The following is a 16,495-nucleotide window of genomic DNA, read 5'->3' on the forward strand; positions in this document are numbered from 1 at the left end:
CCTCCAAGTCAGAGGAAGCTGATGTCCCAGGAACATATCCACTCCCCAACACTGAGATACTCAGTGTGCCAAGGGACCACTCCTCACATCTCCACAGCTCACCCCTTCACTGCGCCAGAGCACCCCGGCATACTCACAACCAGCCTGACATGCTTTGCCAAGTCCTTGGAGCTCCCAGTGAGGAAGTCAGAGAAGGCCGTCTGCCAAGGTAAGAGCCAGTGTTAGTGTCCAGATGTTCACAGAAACGGGCACCCAGGAAGCCTGCCACTGACCTGCAGATCTCAGCTGCTGAAAACCACAAATCCCCTTTTCATGCACTGGCAGAAGCCCTCTCCTCCTCCTGTCCCAAAATGACCCAATACATTCCATTTGCTATATTGCCTACTAGAAACCCTGGGGCACCTTCAGTAACATGCCTCAGTATTCCCTTGCCAGCCCAGTTCTGACTTCAGGGAAGAGCTGGCAAGATGGGTCTCTGCTAGCAAAAGGCTCAAGAGACAAATTCAGTCTCAAGTTGTAAGGAAGCATCACAAACCAGAGCTGATGTGACACCATCTAGAGATACCAGGAGGGACAGTATGGGTCCCCTTTGGGTTTAACTGTACAGACAGGAAGAGAGACGCAAGCAGGTCAGATGTGAGATGGCACAGAGCAGCATTTGGCCTTTAGTATGCTCAAGTACCAGCCACCCAGACACCTGGGTAGAAGGTATACTGAGGATGGGGAGACAGAGGAATAAAGGCAATGCTGAGATGCAATCTAGAGGTGAGATATGGGAAGGTGGTATAATTAGCCAGGGAGCTGTAACTGGCCCAAGATATAAAATAAAAGAACAAAGTAGTGTGGGGACTCTATGGAAAGGCTTCCTTCCTCTGCAGGGGCGACAGCCTGCCTCCCCACAGCTCTGGGGAGGTCCTGCCTGGGTGACCAACCGTGAGCCAGAGAACAAGAACAATAGTGGCAGGAGATCAAGAAAGCAACTGTACTGCAGGCCATGGAGCAAGCTGTACTGCCAGCAGCACTCGCAGCCAAAGAGGAGCTGTGACTCCCAGCGCTGCAGCCTTTCTCCAGCAATCCTCCAGCTTCAGGGCGGGTGAAGGTCCATGTAACTTGGATGAGTGAGTTTAGGGGGCAGACAGGAGGCAGGTCCATGCCTGTGCTCCAGATGTTAAGGTTGCTATGAAGGCATGCTCAGATATCCTCCACACACTCACCCCAGCATAGAACATTTTATTCCGAAACCGGCTGTTGAACTTCTCCGGGTTGGCCTCTAGGGAAAGGATAAAAAAGTTCAGGTCATTGGCCTGCACATGGAAATATTTCACTTGCCAGCTCTCCCCAGACATAGTTCTCCAGTCAGCCTCATCCAGGAGTCAGACCCCAGCTCTCTTCCTGTGCAGGCAACCCCTCTTGCCACTCTGCAGCCTCAAACTGCTCCTCATGTTTAACGTTCAGGCCTGTCTCTGGGGAAATCCTCTTGTTCACTTTCCTGAGGAACCCAAAAACACGAACGGGTCCATCCCACAGACCCTGCCCAAGCCCTGCCACTGCCCTGTACCTCGGGATTCATGAAACTCCAGCGTCACCCGTGCATCAAAGCCAAGGCTGAAGTAGTTATTAAAGACATCCAAAGGCAGCTGAAATGGAAAGGAGGAATAAGGATGAGACTGCCGGTGTGTGGCTGTGGCAAAGATGAGGTCAGGTTACAGCAGAGCCACGTACAGTGCTCATGAGGCTGAGGGAGCCTGCTTGCCTTCTCCCCCGGAAAATACAGAGGTTACCAGCATGAGATGATGGATTGGTCCCTGACTCCTAGGCCCAAGGGAACACACTCTGCTGTCTGAGATATCTGCAAATACCCATGTATATGCTAAAGAAACAGTCTCAGAGGGGACTGGGTTTATACCTGTTGCAAGCTATGGTTAAAAACCATAAACATTTAGTTCTGAACTCTACATGCCTTGCCATGAGCACTGTGACTCAGAGCCATGATGAGAGCAGTGAAATTGCAGGAGGGAGAGAGAAACACCAACCCAACACTCTAGCCCCAGGTCCTAGGGCTGCCTGAGCCAGTGGGAGAAAGGAGAATGCAGAACCCCAGCACAGGAAACAAATACGGAGAGGAGTGTCCCACCTTGTCAGTGGCTGCCTCATCCTTTTCCTCAGGGTTTGTGTCAGGGTTTGGCTCCACATGGAGGTTCCAGCGATCGAGCTGCACTATGTTCCCATCTTCTACATGAGACAGGATCTTGGACAGAGGCTCATCCGTGTAACCCTGGTGAAGAGAAGGACTTGGTGAGTCTCATGCCTGCCTCCCACAGAGATGCCCCAGAGACAGCAGGCTTTGGTAAGACATCCCAGAGCATAAGATGTAGAAGAGATAACTCTACTTGAATGCACAACAAAGTGGGACTTAAATTTAAAACAATATCTCTTCCTACTAAAAATCTCCTGAAGTTTGAAATAGTGATTGCTTTTGTTAACATCGTACTAGACTATTATCTAATGCAGAACAATTCAAATGTTAGAAGAATGGTAACATCCAAATGGCACTTATTTGTTGATCTGTTTTTATGGGAAGTCAAAAGAGTAGCCTGTGCAAAATCCCACACATGTATCTGGAAGAGGAGTTGAAGTGCTCAGCCCTTCTCTGTCAGCAGTGGGCTCTTGTGCCCATCACTTACCCCACCCCAGTTCAGTGTTCTGGCCAAGTCATTCCCTGTTCCCAAAGGTAGGATGGCCACAGGAGGAGGTGGGTTGATCCGTAACTGGTCCAGAATGGAGAGTATCCAGCCCACCTGCTCAAGCAAGAGGGTGCAAAGGAGTGGTTATTTCAGGGACCAGCAAGCAGGCAGACGTGGCTCAGAGCACTTGCGATGGCAGAGATGGGGTCCCCTTAGCCACCACCAAGGCTATTCACAGTCTTTAATGCTCCAAACAGGTGATGCAGGAGATACTAGTAACCCCAGTGAAGATACTGGCCTCCTAAAGAGCTACAAATCCAGACATGTTACAGATTATCACTCCCTGAAGCAGGGCATAAGGGCACCCACAGTATCCAGTGCCACAGTGCAGTTTGCCTCATTCTGGATTACAATAAGGAAGGGCTGCTTCCTGCACTGGAAGGGCATGGGGCAAAGGGCATCACAGGCACCAAGGGCCTGGGGACTCACCGTGCCGTCTCCCCCACACGCCAGGATCCGGAGGTTGTGGACTTTGCGGTACAGCTCCAGCCTGCAGGGAACAGGGAGGTTAAGGAGGGAGGGAAGAAGTACTGAAGGTGTTACGCAGCAGCTGCCTCACAGAGCCCTTGGTATTCGCAAAGTGTCTACTCTCCCATTGCCACAGGTGTTCTCAACAGTGGGCAAAGCCACAGTAACTTTGGTTTCACCAGCTCTTGCATAGGAAGAGCGGAGTGTCCACAGGCTGTGTACACACAGATAACCCAAGCAAGGAGACAAGACTCACACAATGTTAATTAAATATAAGGAACTAAGTCTGGGAACCTCACCCCATAGATAGTCTCTTTGCCACTAGCCTTAAGACTAGACCAGCCCTCCAGCAGGAATCACTGACTGACCACAAGCTATCCTAGAGAGGCCTCTCAAAATGTTGGAGGTCTCTTTGCAGGTGGGAGCTATGGAGCATCAAGCAATCTCTGGGGCAGGGATGGAGGAGAGAAAGATGCTGCCTCCATCAGTACTTACGCCTCCTTGGGTCCACCTTGGCTGAGGTCAAAAACTTGCCGTGGATTGAGATACCACATGAAGGACTGGATGATCTTGGCTCCCTATGGGGAGAAGAAAGACATGAGGTAACAGGGAGTTCCCAGTGGACAATGGAAGAAGGCATCTGGTCCTGGGGACAGCCCAAGACAACATCATTCTGAGAAGCACAGAGGCAAAGCCTGGCCTAGGTAGGAGTTGCTGGGCAGAAAACTGGCATTGTGGTGATTGCTGTGCCTCTTCTGCAGCTGAGACATCACCAAAACCATGATGAGACCTTGGCAGTCAAACGGTAGTGCCCTCATGGAGATGCCTTCTCAGGGAGACACTGGGCAAGGCCATACCTGATTCCCACCGCTCTTGGGGTTCACAAACACCAGTAAGGGCTTCATAAGAGGAGCTGGCATGGGCTTGATGACAAAGGGTTTCCACCTCCCTTCCTGCAAGAGACACCACAGGTCCTTCAACAAACCTGGGAAAATGCAAACTCCCACCTCCAGCTGAGCCCTAACATCATGCAGGTCAGAAAGGTGAGGAAGAGAACATCCCAGTCACCCCCTAAGCCTCATAGCTGGAATATACCCTACCAGGAGGCATCTGCCCTCCAGCTCAACTTCCTTAACCTCAGCACAGACCCAGCAAAGCCCCCTTTGTTTCCCAGCCCTGCTCCTCACTGTTCAGTCCCTCTGCCCTTCCAAGACAAGGTTATTCCTTGTCCCCTGATCTCTTACCTCGGCCCCCTTTTTGCTGGATTTCCGCTTGAATGATGTCCTCTTCTTCTTCTTACTAGATTTTAGTGGATTCTAGAGACAAAAGAAATAAACATAGCAACTCCGTAAGGAGCCACTGGGCAAGTGGGAGTTGAGAAAGAGTCACAAGAACCAAGATGGCTTACCTGGGGCCGTCGGACCCGCAGAATCCAGGTGGGAGGAACGACGACAGCAGCATGAGCCCCCAGCGAGCAGGGCTCTTCAATGTGTTGCAGCATGAAACATGACACTTTGCTGTGATACTGGGGAATGAAAAGACAGAGAGAAAACTCAGCTGCTCAGTTTTCTAGGGACAGCCACCATCTTCTCCCAGCTCCCACATGCCAATACAAGGAGTGCTGAAGAAAACCATACAGAAATTTTGTAATGGGAAGGCAATGAAGAGAAAGTTTCTAGAAGGAGTTCACAAATATCACATTACAGCCTCAGTCAGTAGGAGGAGCTGTTAAGGGTAGGCTGCAGAGAAGCAGCCTGGAGAGTCTCAGCAGAAAGCAGAGGTCATTAGGTGCAGAACAGGCTGGTCAGGCATTCTATGGGGGCTTTGCTCACCGCTTGCTTGCACCAGGAACAGCTGATGGCTACAATCTCTTTACTGTGGAAGGCAAACTTCTGCTGAAAACCCTGTGGAAGAAAGGATAAGAGGTTTAGGGAATTCCCTCAGGGTTTTCTACCTTCCAACAGGACTTTCCCACCACTAAGAGAGACATTAACAAAGAGAGCATGTCTGCAGCTGGAGCCCTCTAGATCCCTGTCAGATAGCCCCAACCACCACTATGGCACCAGGGAGGTCACTGTGCTCCGCAGGGGTGTCCTTAATGCTCAAAGAAAGCATGACGGGAAGACAGTCTCCTTCAGGATTGATTGGGCCCAGGGGGAAAACTACTCTATGTGGGAAGCACTTACATAGTGCTTCACTGAGCAAAACAGAGCACGTGTCTTGGTTTTACTGCCAAACAAGAACGGTGGGATGTCCCTGGTTCCCAGCCCTGTTCTTGTCTCTCATTTGACCTTAGATTTCCTGAGGCTGAGAAAAACACCCCAAGATACCTTCTCACCTTGCCACACTGCCGGCATTTCCCTTCCTGCCGCCTCCGGTGCACCCAGTGATGCCGGACAACGATGGGCTAAACAAAAAAAGAAAAGAAAAAAAAGGGGAATGAAAGGCCCAGCATGTGAAGGAATGCAGGAACAGGCAGAAATAATGGACCCAAGCCACCCAGGACCACTGCTCTTGCAGCAAACCCACTGCTCACAGGCACCAGCCCCAACCCTTTGAGAGAAGGCAAAGCCAAAGAATTGGGGGCATGAGGCCAAATTAAGATGCTCAGAGAAAAGGGAATCAAAACCAGAAGAAATAGGAAGGAGGAGAGGGAAATTGAACACTGAAAATCACAGAAAGCAGACCCAAGAGACAGGGGACAAGCAGTAGCACATCTCAGTCCCTTAACGTCTCTGTCCAGATGCCCCTAGTGCCAGGTGAAAAACCTGCTGGTGGAAGGTGTGAAAATCCCCAGGGAGACACAGTTTGTGCCCACAGAGAGACAGAAGTGCTTGCAGCTAAGCAGAGAACCTATCTTCCCCATTCCTCTAGGACAGCGGCGGACCCAAAGCCCCCCACACCCACTTCTCCCTGCTCTTTGCCCCAGGGCAATCCTGCAGCCTGCCTCAGCCCCAGGGTGGGCAGCAAGCAGGCACCTCTACCCTGCCTGCAGGCTCATGGTGGGAGAGGGCTAGGACTTGCAGGAGTCACTTGCAGTGAGGGACTCAGAAGTTTTGTAAGGAAGCACCACATGTCCTAAATCCCACCCTACTCTTCCAGCCCTGGATTAGGAATGGCACTGCAGAGAGAATAGCAAAAACAGAAGAGGGAGTGAGAATTCATAGGCTGTGGCAGGGCCCAACATCCTGCTCCTGACAGCTTTTGGGATCATGATGACAGAGGCACAAACTGGCAGGAGGTTTGGGTCAGCTCCAGTGTTGCCTGCTCTGAGTGCAGCACACTGGAGAGGACAAAGAGACCTGTTGGCTTTAGCAGACATGAATCTAGTAGGAGCGGAAGGGGGACTATGCCTTGAGCTGAACTCTAAGTCCCAGCAGGCACATCTAGGGAGAGGGCTGACCCCGACTGAGATCCCTGGCACCACAAAGGCCAGAAGAGCACATTTCTAGGGAAATGGGAAGGAAGAGGCCTTGAAGGAACTGAGAAGCATTAGAAAGACAGGATGGAGAAGCAGAGTTTGAGAGAAAAAAAGAAAAACCAAGAAAGGGGAGAGAAAATTTGTAGAGTTTGGACAGAAGAAAAATAGAGACAGAAGATCGAGCAGAGGCAGACAGCTGTCAGCAGAGCCCTAAAAATAAGTGAAGCACAAATAGGTGAGCTAGGCTAAGAGTGATATGGGAAGGAGATATGGCAGGAAGAGCAAGCAAGAAAGGAAGGTTTAAAGTGATGCTGAAAGCTTTGCTTTCTGATGTCACATTGGCATTTGAAAGCAGGCAGCCCTGTGTTTGAATACCTTTCCCCTACTGCATCTGCTGTGCCAGCACAAACACAGTGTGAGGGCAGCTGTGTTACCATTATGGCCCATGACTGAGCCATCCACACCCACTCCAGAGCACTGCATGGGCTACACTGACTCCATAGGCTGGAGGGTGAAACATGAAGGCTGACAGTTGCTTCCATCAGTGCAGCTCAGCAGACAGGTCCCAGGCCACCTCTTACACCCAGTATCTTAAAACATGGGCTAAAGTGGTCTGATAGCACCGCTGCAGGCATCTTCCACTGCTACCTGCAGTACCTGTGACACCCCAGTCAGGGCTGAGTGATAAAGCAAGAAATGAGCCCATACTGCTTCCTTCCAAATTGCAGACTTGGGAACCTGCTCTTTGCAATAGCCCTGTCTATTGTGCCTGGGGACCAACACGAGGGGGAAAGTTTATTCCAGGAAACAGTCTGCAGATTCTCGCCATGCAGATTCAGGAACTTCAGAACATGCTTTACATTCCTTGTCTGCAAGCTCCCCACTCCTCACACTCAGTCTGCACTGCTGCCTGGCAAAGAAACATTCCTTTTACTGCACCACCCCCTTGGAGCAGGAGGCAGCATGATGCCTGAACTCTGATGGGCAAGATGCTGGCAGCATCTGGTGTCTTTGTCACCACACTGGAAAGAGCAAAGGTAGATGTGGGCAGTGTCCAAGGCACATCTCTCACCTCCCGTATGTTCCGGGATCCTGACTCCCTGAAGGAAGGTTTGCAGCGGAAATTTATCTGTAGATTGAACACACATGAGAGGAATTAGTAAAACCGTCATACCTCAAGGCAACCTACTGGAGTTTACTGTACTACAGCAAGGCCCAGAACTTCTAGAGTTGTTTGGTACTTGCTGCAAAACCCTCACATATCTCTGTTACTGAACAAAATGGGGCCAAGGGTCCCAATCATGTCACTCCTTTTGGTACTGTCTCCTCAGAAGACCCCTCTTTGCAATTACACACTGCAGTTCCCCAATCTTCTTGTCTTTTATTGCCAAAAAGGAAGGGCTGTTACAGTTTTGTGAGCTGCAGAGAGGGCTCAACAGGCTCTACTTACTTTCTCCAGCTGTTCGATGCAGGGTGTATGCACTACAATCTTGCAGGCTGCACACTTACGCCTGGAGAGTGGTTTTTGCTGCAGGATAAGAAAAGGGGAAGAAAAACATGCATGTGAGTGAAAACATGCAGTGTTCTGAGGCCGGCAAACTCAGCCTCCCATCATACCTCCTTCATATATATTGGGATACAGAGTAAAGTTAGACACAGCCTAGACTCCTTGCAAGTGAAGGGATCTAAGCATGTGCCTACAGCAGATGCTCTCAAGCCTGGCACAGAACAGAGAGGTATTTTCCCCACTGTCCTGTCCTGCAGTTCTTGGCCTCTTCTGACACTGCCTGAGAGCACCATGGCAGCTGGTCTGGGAGGCACCTGCAGGGCTCCCCCAGTAAGCCCCATGAGCAGGCACTGTCACATCACTGCTCCATCCTACATCATAAGTAGGACTGAACCTGCAAGCTGGGAGGGAGGACTGCAGCAACCCTGTAAGAACAGTGCCGCCTGCAGGGGCTTGAGTCTCCAGCACACATTTTTCTCCTCCATTGAAAGGTCTTGGATTCAGATTATCCTGATAAGGGTGTGGGATCCTAACACCCTCTCCCTGGAATACTCTAGGCAAGTGGCAGCCCTGCGTCCGGTTCCTATTGCAAACTGAGCACCAGCACTGGCAGAAACTACAGACTCATCCCTCCAGTGTGCAGAGGCAGGAGGGACACACTCCCTGTCTTGGCAGCTCCCCAGACCTCTGCATGTCCCCCAGCAGCAGCAGTACAGACTCCATTGTCACTCATCACGTGACAGCCCAGCCTGCATCTTCAGCCTTTACTGGGGAGGTGGGTGATCCCAGGTGACTCACCAACAGCTTTGCCATGCAGTTCTGCTCCCCAACATAGCAGAAGTCCCCAGACACGTTGGTCTCAAACCAGATGTGCTCCCCATATATCGCAGTCTCCTGAAAGGCACAAGACAACACATTTCTCTGAGAGCACCCCCAGACAGGCAACCGAGCCCCTAAAATGCTTTATGCAAGGGACAAGATACTAGACAATGCTAGGGGGTAGGAGGTTGGAGCTAGGGGTAGGCCAGGAGACAAGATGCACACAACAGAGAGGGACAACATCTGGACAGAGGAAACCTCACAAAGCTGCTGCCATGGCCAATCTGTTGGAAATGAGAGGGCCCCAGGAAACTAACTCCTACATCCCAGTTGCAGTTCCCTGCACAGGGGAGCTGATTCATCACCCTCCGAGAGGAGGCATCGGGACAAATTCAGTGCAGGGGACTCTCCTGAACCAGCTTCTGCTCTACAACCTCAGGATGCAGCTTAAAGCCTGCCAGGCTTTGCCTGCAAAGGAGCAGGGACTTGCTCCTTGTTGTTTGGCCCCAGCCACCAGATCTCAGCTGTCAGAAGCAGAAGAACTGGCAGTGGAGTAATTATGTCATACTCCCAGGAACCACTTGTGTCTGCACAGCTTCTCCTTGCAGCATCAAGCAGTGCTGCCAGCAGCACAGACATTGGCACCAGCTGGTGGCAATGGCAGAGGCCATAAATGTGTCAAAGTCAGTCACCTGGGAAGCCTCAACCTGGGAAGAGCCTTCTGCTTCCTGGCTGGGAGCCTATTCCATGCAATGCCCAGCAAAACGAGTTACAACTTACGCTCCAGTCCACAGTGCTGCGTATCTGCCTCTCCGAGTCGCTCCTCAGGGCTAGTGCAGGGTTTGGCTGGGCTATCATGTGCTGGAGGCTGGATTTGGCAATAGCTTTCCTGGAAGACACAGAGAGGCTGGCTATTAAATCAAGGTAGGAGGAATAACAATCTGCTTCTAAGATGCAATGTCAGGCTGGAGCAGACAAGCTTCCTCAAGACCAAGTGGCTGGAAATGAGGCGCATCTCGAGCACAGCTGGCTGAGGAGTGCCTGTTCCTATGAGACAGCTCTGTGGGATGAAGAGGTGCTGCCCACACTGCTGACAGCTCAGCTAAAGACACCTTGTACCCAGCAAAAGGCACAGCCTGGGCCTGCTGGGTCAATGCCCTTGGGGATGACAGTTCCATTGCAAAACACCCTGGAAGTCTCCAACAAGCTGTGGTGGTAAGGCTGCCTTTGCAGGGACAATCCAGAGCCCCTGGCCCACAGAGGCTCCCTGCAGCTCTCCCATACTAAGGCACATGAGAGCTTGGAGTTCTTGCAGGGACAAGCACAACCAGCCAGAATAAAAGCTGCTGTTTGTTTGGGGCTAGCAAGCTTCTCCCCAGATGTGCTAGGGTGGAGGAAAGGAGCAGGTGATCCAGCCAGCAGGAGAAAGTGTGCACCTCCAGCCCACAACCAGGCCTGCCATCTCCCTCTGGCCCCAGTCTGGCAGGAGAGGACAACCGCAAACTCCAGGGGCTGCACTGAAAGCATCAGCAGCAGCACTGGCCTGAGTGGAAGATGCTCAAGGTATGCCAGTAGCACTGCAAAACACCAATGGTAACCAGGGCCAAAGGCACCGAGTCCCTTCCCTCCTTCCCCACCAAGCCTGAATCTGCATCCAATTTCTCCCCTCCCCAAGGCACCGATTGCCCACTTGCATGCTGTCGCCATACATACAGCAACCGGGGGCTCCAGCCATCCGGGGCAGCGTGGCAGGTGGACTCCGGTCCCAAGCCCTCAGGGAACGTGGCAGAGGGGCACCCGGCTCTGGCCACCCCTGCACAGTGTTGGGCCAGCAGCCGTGGGTGGCTGGAGGGGAGCAGCCCAGGTCGGAGGGGATCGCTGGAGCGCCGGCGCTGGCTGAGGCGGCGGTAGCGGCCTGGCAGGCCGTAGGCAGCCCGGCTGTACACAACCTCGGTGGGCAGGTGGTGGGAGGAGGAGCGCCGCAGGCAGCGGGGGCCCCATGACAGCAGCCCCCCCTGGAGTGGCCGCAGCTGGGGCAGCATGGCCAGCCATGTCTCCTCAGCCCAACGCTCATGCTGGCCCTGCTCAGCTTCTGCTGCTGTGCCACCATCCTCCAGAGACTCGGATTTGGAGCTGTTAGCATGGGGAGCCCTGTTCCCCTCCTGTCCCATGGGAACGAGGCTGGCCAGGAGAACAGAGGGACCCAGCAGTTGGGCATCAATGGCTTGTGCCTGGCCCCCGCGCTTCGCCTGCACAGCAAACCTGGGGCTGAGGCAGGGCGGCGTGGTGCTGGAGCGTCGGCGGGTGCCAGGACGCCGGACCAGGCCTAGGCAGGAGAGGGATGCCTCTGGAGTGCCTGAGCCGCGGCGGCGCTGGGCCAGCACGGTGGAAGGCAGCCCCACCTGGGAGCGACGCCTGGCCTTGCCTGTGGGCACGGCCACCACGTTGGTGTGCCGCAGCCTCTTCCGTCCAAAGTGCCGCCTAAAAAAGGTTTCCATTGCAACTGGATGGTGGCTGTTCAAAGAGACCAGGAATTAAGTAGGCTCCCCCATGGGTCCCCAGGCCAGGCTGTGGGGGTCAGGGCAAGGAGTCAGGAGAAAGCAGGGAACAGAGGGCTGAAGCAGGGAGTGGGGGACATGGCAATGCCTCCTGGGGCACGTGGCAGGGTCCTGCTCCCCACAGCTCTACTGCTCCCTGAGTTTCACTGCTCAGCCCAGGGGGCTGCGATGGCAGGGCAAGTGTTCCCACCTAACTGGAACCCTGCTCTCTACTGTGGGATCAGCAGAGACCCTGCATCCCAAGGTGTCAATGAGCCCTGGCACCTCAACTACCCCCACTGCTTTCCTGATGCCGGTCCATCTGGTTTCCCCACAGGAACCACTCTGGCTAAGCACTAGTCCCACCAAATTTGCAGCAAATTGAAATTAAGCCCTTGTGAATCCTACAGAAGAAAATGAACCAGGCAAGTAAAAGCAGTGCAGGCAGATTTGGTAGATGTGGCTAGCTCCAGTGCTCCCCTCTTCCAGAGCTAGTGCTTTGCTTCCCAACTTCTGGCTGCCACCTCTCTTCAACTGGTAGAGAGGATTTATTCAAGGCCAATTCAAAAAAACCCCACAGTTTGGTAGAAGCAAACTTCTGGCTCTTCAGCTGCTCCCAAGGCAGGGGACTCTGGATCATGGCAGCCTGCAAGCACACATAAGCCACCACCACCACTCTCAAGGATTTCAGTTCTGTACAAGGCATCTCCTGTACCCACCACAGGGTATGGGCATGCTGCTCACCACTATGCTAAGACTGACATCTGCTCCACTTGCTTCTATCTTCCTTCTTTCTTATGCTCTTTTACACACTCACTTGCAGGTCAGCAATACCAGAGAATCTTCAGGAGAACACCCTGGCCCAAACTTTTAAAGTCCCAAGGCCCACACAAACAGGCAACCTTGTCAGAAGCTTCTTCCCTTTTTATTTGGGAAATGCTGTAAGATGGGACATATTTTATTTTCTGGACAAACTAGAGTTTTTGATAGTGCTTGTAGCACTAGGGGCTGTATATTTTTTTTTTTTTTAAATGAGTACAAAGCTGACTTTATATTTTTGGAAAAGACCAGGCTTGGTTTGGATTCCTCCAGCCTGGTGGGCAAGGAGATCAGCTCTTTAGTTTGTACAGTCTCATCACCATGCCTGTACTCAGTAATGTAGCACAAAAAGAGAAGGAAGGAAGGACAGCGACGGCCTCCAGAGAGCAGCATCAGGGCAGCTAAAGCCTGGCTGAACTGAAAGCAAAACCAAAGTGTCACCTCTTCAGAAGTATTTCTCAAGTCCCACCACTGCAAGCAATGGAGGCAGGCACTTGGTCACCAGAAGGTTCAATCCACTGAGGCCCATGCAGCTTTGCAGAGGGCAAAAGCACATTTTGCTGATGACCCTGATTCCAGCCTGTCCCCAACACTGTAGTGCTTCATTCCTGTCTGCTGCCCCCATTGTCTGCAGGACGATGCACAGTAAATTGCATAGAATCTAAGAATCCAGACTTCCCCCGTACAACTTGAGGCCATTTCCTCTTGTTCTATCACTTGTTACTTGGGAGAAGAGACAGACCCCACACGTTGCTACAACCTCCTTTCAGGTAGCTGTAGAGAGCAATAAGGTCTCCCCTGAGCCTCCTTTTCCCCACGCTAAAGAACCCCAGCTCCTTCAGCCGCTCTTCCTACGATTTGTCCTCTAGACCCTTCGTCAGCGTCATTACCTTTCTCTGGACATGCTCCAGCACGCCAGTGTCCTTGCAGTGAGGAGCCAAAAACTGGACACAGGATTTGAGGCGCTGCCTCACCAGTGCTGCAGCATACAGGGAGACAATCACTTCCTTAGTCCTGCTGGCCACACTATTTCTAATACAGGTTAGGATGCAGTTGGCCCTCTTGGCCACCTGGGCACATTGCTGGCTCATGTTCAGCCGGCTGTTGACCAGCATCATTACCAACAGGTGTTAAAAATTGTCTGAACAAATAAAACATTAAAAAATGCAAGTGAGAATGCTGCTTGGATGTGGCACACTGCAACCGATCCTTTTTGGCTGGCTTTAGCTGCTGGGGGAGACATAGTGACCAACTGCACCCCAAATAAGCTGAACGGCTGCTCCCTCATGTCCCAGATACTCTACCAGCATCAAGCTGCTGTGGGCAGGAAGATCTCTCAACACAGCTTCCTTCCTTTTTGCACCACAGTCTCGTGAGGAAATCTGCTAGAACAACCTTGGCTTGACATTTATGTTTGAGTACTAGCTGATTACCAGCCTTTTTATCTTCAGGGCTGTCTATAAGTGGCACACAGCCTCAAGCTCCAACCACCAATGGTGAAGGTTATTACAAGACAACCCTCTGACAGCCCATGACAGCAGGACAAGGCAGCTCAGATATGCTGGGTGAACATATCCCCACCTCTTGCATCTTACTTCCAACCCGAGCTCCAAATGGTGTACTGCAGGTGTTGAGAGCTGCTGCTGGCAGAGCAGATGGACAGACTGCTAGGGGTGCTCAGGGTTGATATGCATCAGCAGAGCTGCATGCAGAGCAGCCAGGGAACCATGCACTGGGCAGAGAGGAGCCTGAGAGGAGCTAAGCCCTGGAAGCCCCTGGCCTAACAGCAGCATACTTCTGGGATCTGCACTTTTTGCCACTGAGAAAAAGATGGAGAAGAGCCAGCACCTGTGGCTGCTCTGCAGACTGCATTGCTCAGCTCAGTTAGGTAAGGAGGCTGGATGAAGGCAGCCTGGCATTTGCAGGGTACAAAGGAAAGGAAGTACTGCTATGTACACTAGGATATCAAATCTACTTATCAGCAGATATGCACTACCATTTCAGTCTCCTCCTGTGAATAAGGAAAGAGACAGCAGCTCTGGTTGCTCATGATTTTCAATCAGAGCTCTTGGGAGGTGTTGTTTTTTTTTTTATAACCAGAGCCCTCAAAGTCTCCTACACTCCCAGCCTGGTCTCAGTGGGCAGACACACTGCTGAAGCAGGAACATGTCCTCACAGGATCTAAATGCCCTTGGAAAGTACAGCAGGGATTGAAGAGGAAAAACTTGCATCTTGTAAGTTCAGTGGACATGGAGCTCATGGATCAGCTGATTCAGAGACATCTCTCCAGACATCCAACAGCCATCCCTCATGTGGTGGTGGTAGTCCTAAAATCAGACAGGCTGACTCCCAGGGCTAAACATGCAGTGTCCATCATGGTATAACCTCTTGCCCCCATCAGGAGGAGCACCTGGATATTCAGCTCCATTATTCTGCTTTGCTTCACTAGCCTCAAGCAAACTCCCATATACTAAACTGAACAGGCCCTCTGTGCCCTTAGATACATAGAGCGATCTTGTGCCATAAGCCTGCTTGGCCCTTTCTCCACATTTTTATTCTCTCTATCCCTCTAGCAACTGGTCTATTCCTGCCAGTGCCCAGAAGCAAGAGAGATCTCAGGTTACCTTCATACAATGGCATATCTGGCACCTGTCCCCTGGCACCAAAGGTGGCAAGAGGACCCTACTGCAGGACACTGCTGGCAGCAAATACACAAGTCTTGAGTCATAGAAAAGCCTGGATATGAAAAACACCATTAGCTCCTGACCTTTCAGCAAATCTCCAGTTAGTCGACTGGAAAGCATTTTTTCCAACCACGGGACTACAAGGAAAACGAGTCAGAGTGCTTTGCCCTGTTCCATGACGAGCACCTGTCCTGATGGCAGCTGGTTGGGTTCCTGCATCCTGGCTTGCTGTGGGTGCTGGGGAGCTGCTGTGGCACTGGAGCTGGCAGCATGCGTGCAGGAGCCCGTTTCAGTTTACAAGCTGTCTTCACCTGTCAAGGACACTTGACTTGTACAGATCAACCATAAGGAAAGTATAACTGTTATTATTAGCCACCCCTGCATGACAGCCAGATCCCCTGGGCTTCTGCCTCTCTGTCTCCTCCCTGCTAGGACATCAGAGGGACTTAGGGACAAGAGCCTGGGAGCCCATCCAGAGAGCTGCTGCTCATCCCCACCCCATCCCCACCCACCACTTGCCTTCAGCCTCGGTTTCTATCACAAGCTTGTGGAGCCCACATCCCCCTTTCAGTGCTCTGATATTCAATCTTCCAATGTATGTTGCCGTCCTCACACCACCCTTCCTGAGATGCCGTCCTTGCTCTCCCATGCTGCTTCCCACGTATCAGTCACCAGCCTCTCCCCTTAGGGCTCCCTGGCCAACCCTCTCTGAAGGGCCACAAAGAGCAACCTGCACAGATGAGGTCGGCTGAGGAAGGTGCCCCCATGCCAGACAGGGAAGAGAAACCACTGGACAAGATGTAGTGCAACCTTCAGGCTTTCGTTGCAGCAATCAGCAAGTTCCCAAACCGTGCAGTTTGTTTGTACTCAGAATTTCCATTCCAGCTGTCATCTCTCCTACCATCATGCAAATAAAAGAGTCAGGAACTCCCCTATGTTGGGTCCAGTAGGAGCAAGGAGATGGGGCTCCCCCCAGCACAGGGGCAGGGAGGCTCCATCCAAACCATGAGCCTTTCAAAGTGTCACAAGGGGTGAGCTACGGGCTATGCTCAACTGTTTGGGGATTCATACATTTGATCTACTACAACAAGTGCCACCACCTACAGGGGCCACAGCACCTCACTCCCAGGCTTCTGAGCTGCAGGAGCATGGCATTCCCAGGGCAAACCATGGCTAAGGACATCCTTGGTTGTGCTGTCACCCTTCAGGGGAAGAGATTACTGCTACAACCTTAAGGCTGCCCCTCCAGGCTGCAGAAGCCCATTTCTGGTCCTAGCAGGGCACTTAGAGGGGAACAGGTCTCCACCTATCTCTCAGTGAGCCCTGGGTTTGATCAAGACAAATTCAGACCTCTCTTCTAGTGAGAAAGCAAGGAAAGTGCTTAGAAACCAGCTGGTGGTCAGATGCATGCAGCTGCAGAGAACCTCCTCCCAGTCCTGAGGTCTTTGGGGTCTCTGCATTGCAAGGGCTACTGGGCATGGACAGTGAGAGCAAGG

The 16,495-nt window shown here is 52.1% G+C and overlaps 1 protein-coding gene across 4 annotated transcripts in view; it reads right to left on the bottom strand.

Annotated features, from left to right (window-relative positions):
• DGKZ (diacylglycerol kinase zeta) overlaps positions 1 to 16,495 on the bottom strand; it is a 54,741-nt gene that overhangs the window by 14,043 nt on the left and 24,203 nt on the right. For 2 of the 4 annotated variants that reach the window (XM_064657986.1, XM_064657987.1), the window contains exons 2-17: positions 9,740 to 9,848; positions 8,939 to 9,034; positions 8,084 to 8,161; positions 7,706 to 7,762; positions 5,551 to 5,619; positions 5,045 to 5,116; positions 4,621 to 4,737; positions 4,457 to 4,528; positions 4,070 to 4,165; positions 3,708 to 3,790; positions 3,174 to 3,234; positions 2,685 to 2,798; positions 2,135 to 2,275; positions 1,559 to 1,637; positions 1,215 to 1,270; positions 138 to 200 (exon numbers count right to left, since the gene is read on the bottom strand). In XM_064657986.1, the coding sequence (XP_064514056.1) occupies positions 138 to 200; positions 1,215 to 1,270; positions 1,559 to 1,637; positions 2,135 to 2,275; positions 2,685 to 2,798; positions 3,174 to 3,234; positions 3,708 to 3,790; positions 4,070 to 4,165; positions 4,457 to 4,528; positions 4,621 to 4,737; positions 5,045 to 5,116; positions 5,551 to 5,619; positions 7,706 to 7,762; positions 8,084 to 8,161; positions 8,939 to 9,034; positions 9,740 to 9,848 (1,363 nt within the window). Of the gene's footprint in view, positions 1 to 137; positions 201 to 1,214; positions 1,271 to 1,558; positions 1,638 to 2,134; positions 2,276 to 2,684; positions 2,799 to 3,173; positions 3,235 to 3,707; positions 3,791 to 4,069; positions 4,166 to 4,456; positions 4,529 to 4,620; positions 4,738 to 5,044; positions 5,117 to 5,550; positions 5,620 to 7,705; positions 7,763 to 8,083; positions 8,162 to 8,938; positions 9,035 to 9,739; positions 9,849 to 10,672; positions 15,068 to 16,495 lie in introns of those variants that run through there. The other 2 variants (XM_064657984.1, XM_064657985.1) reach the window with 2 other exon arrangements.

This window comes from Pseudopipra pipra, chromosome 6 (genome assembly GCF_036250125.1).
Source record: "Pseudopipra pipra isolate bDixPip1 chromosome 6, bDixPip1.hap1, whole genome shotgun sequence".
Classification (NCBI taxonomy): Eukaryota; Metazoa; Chordata; class Aves; order Passeriformes; family Pipridae; genus Pseudopipra; species Pseudopipra pipra.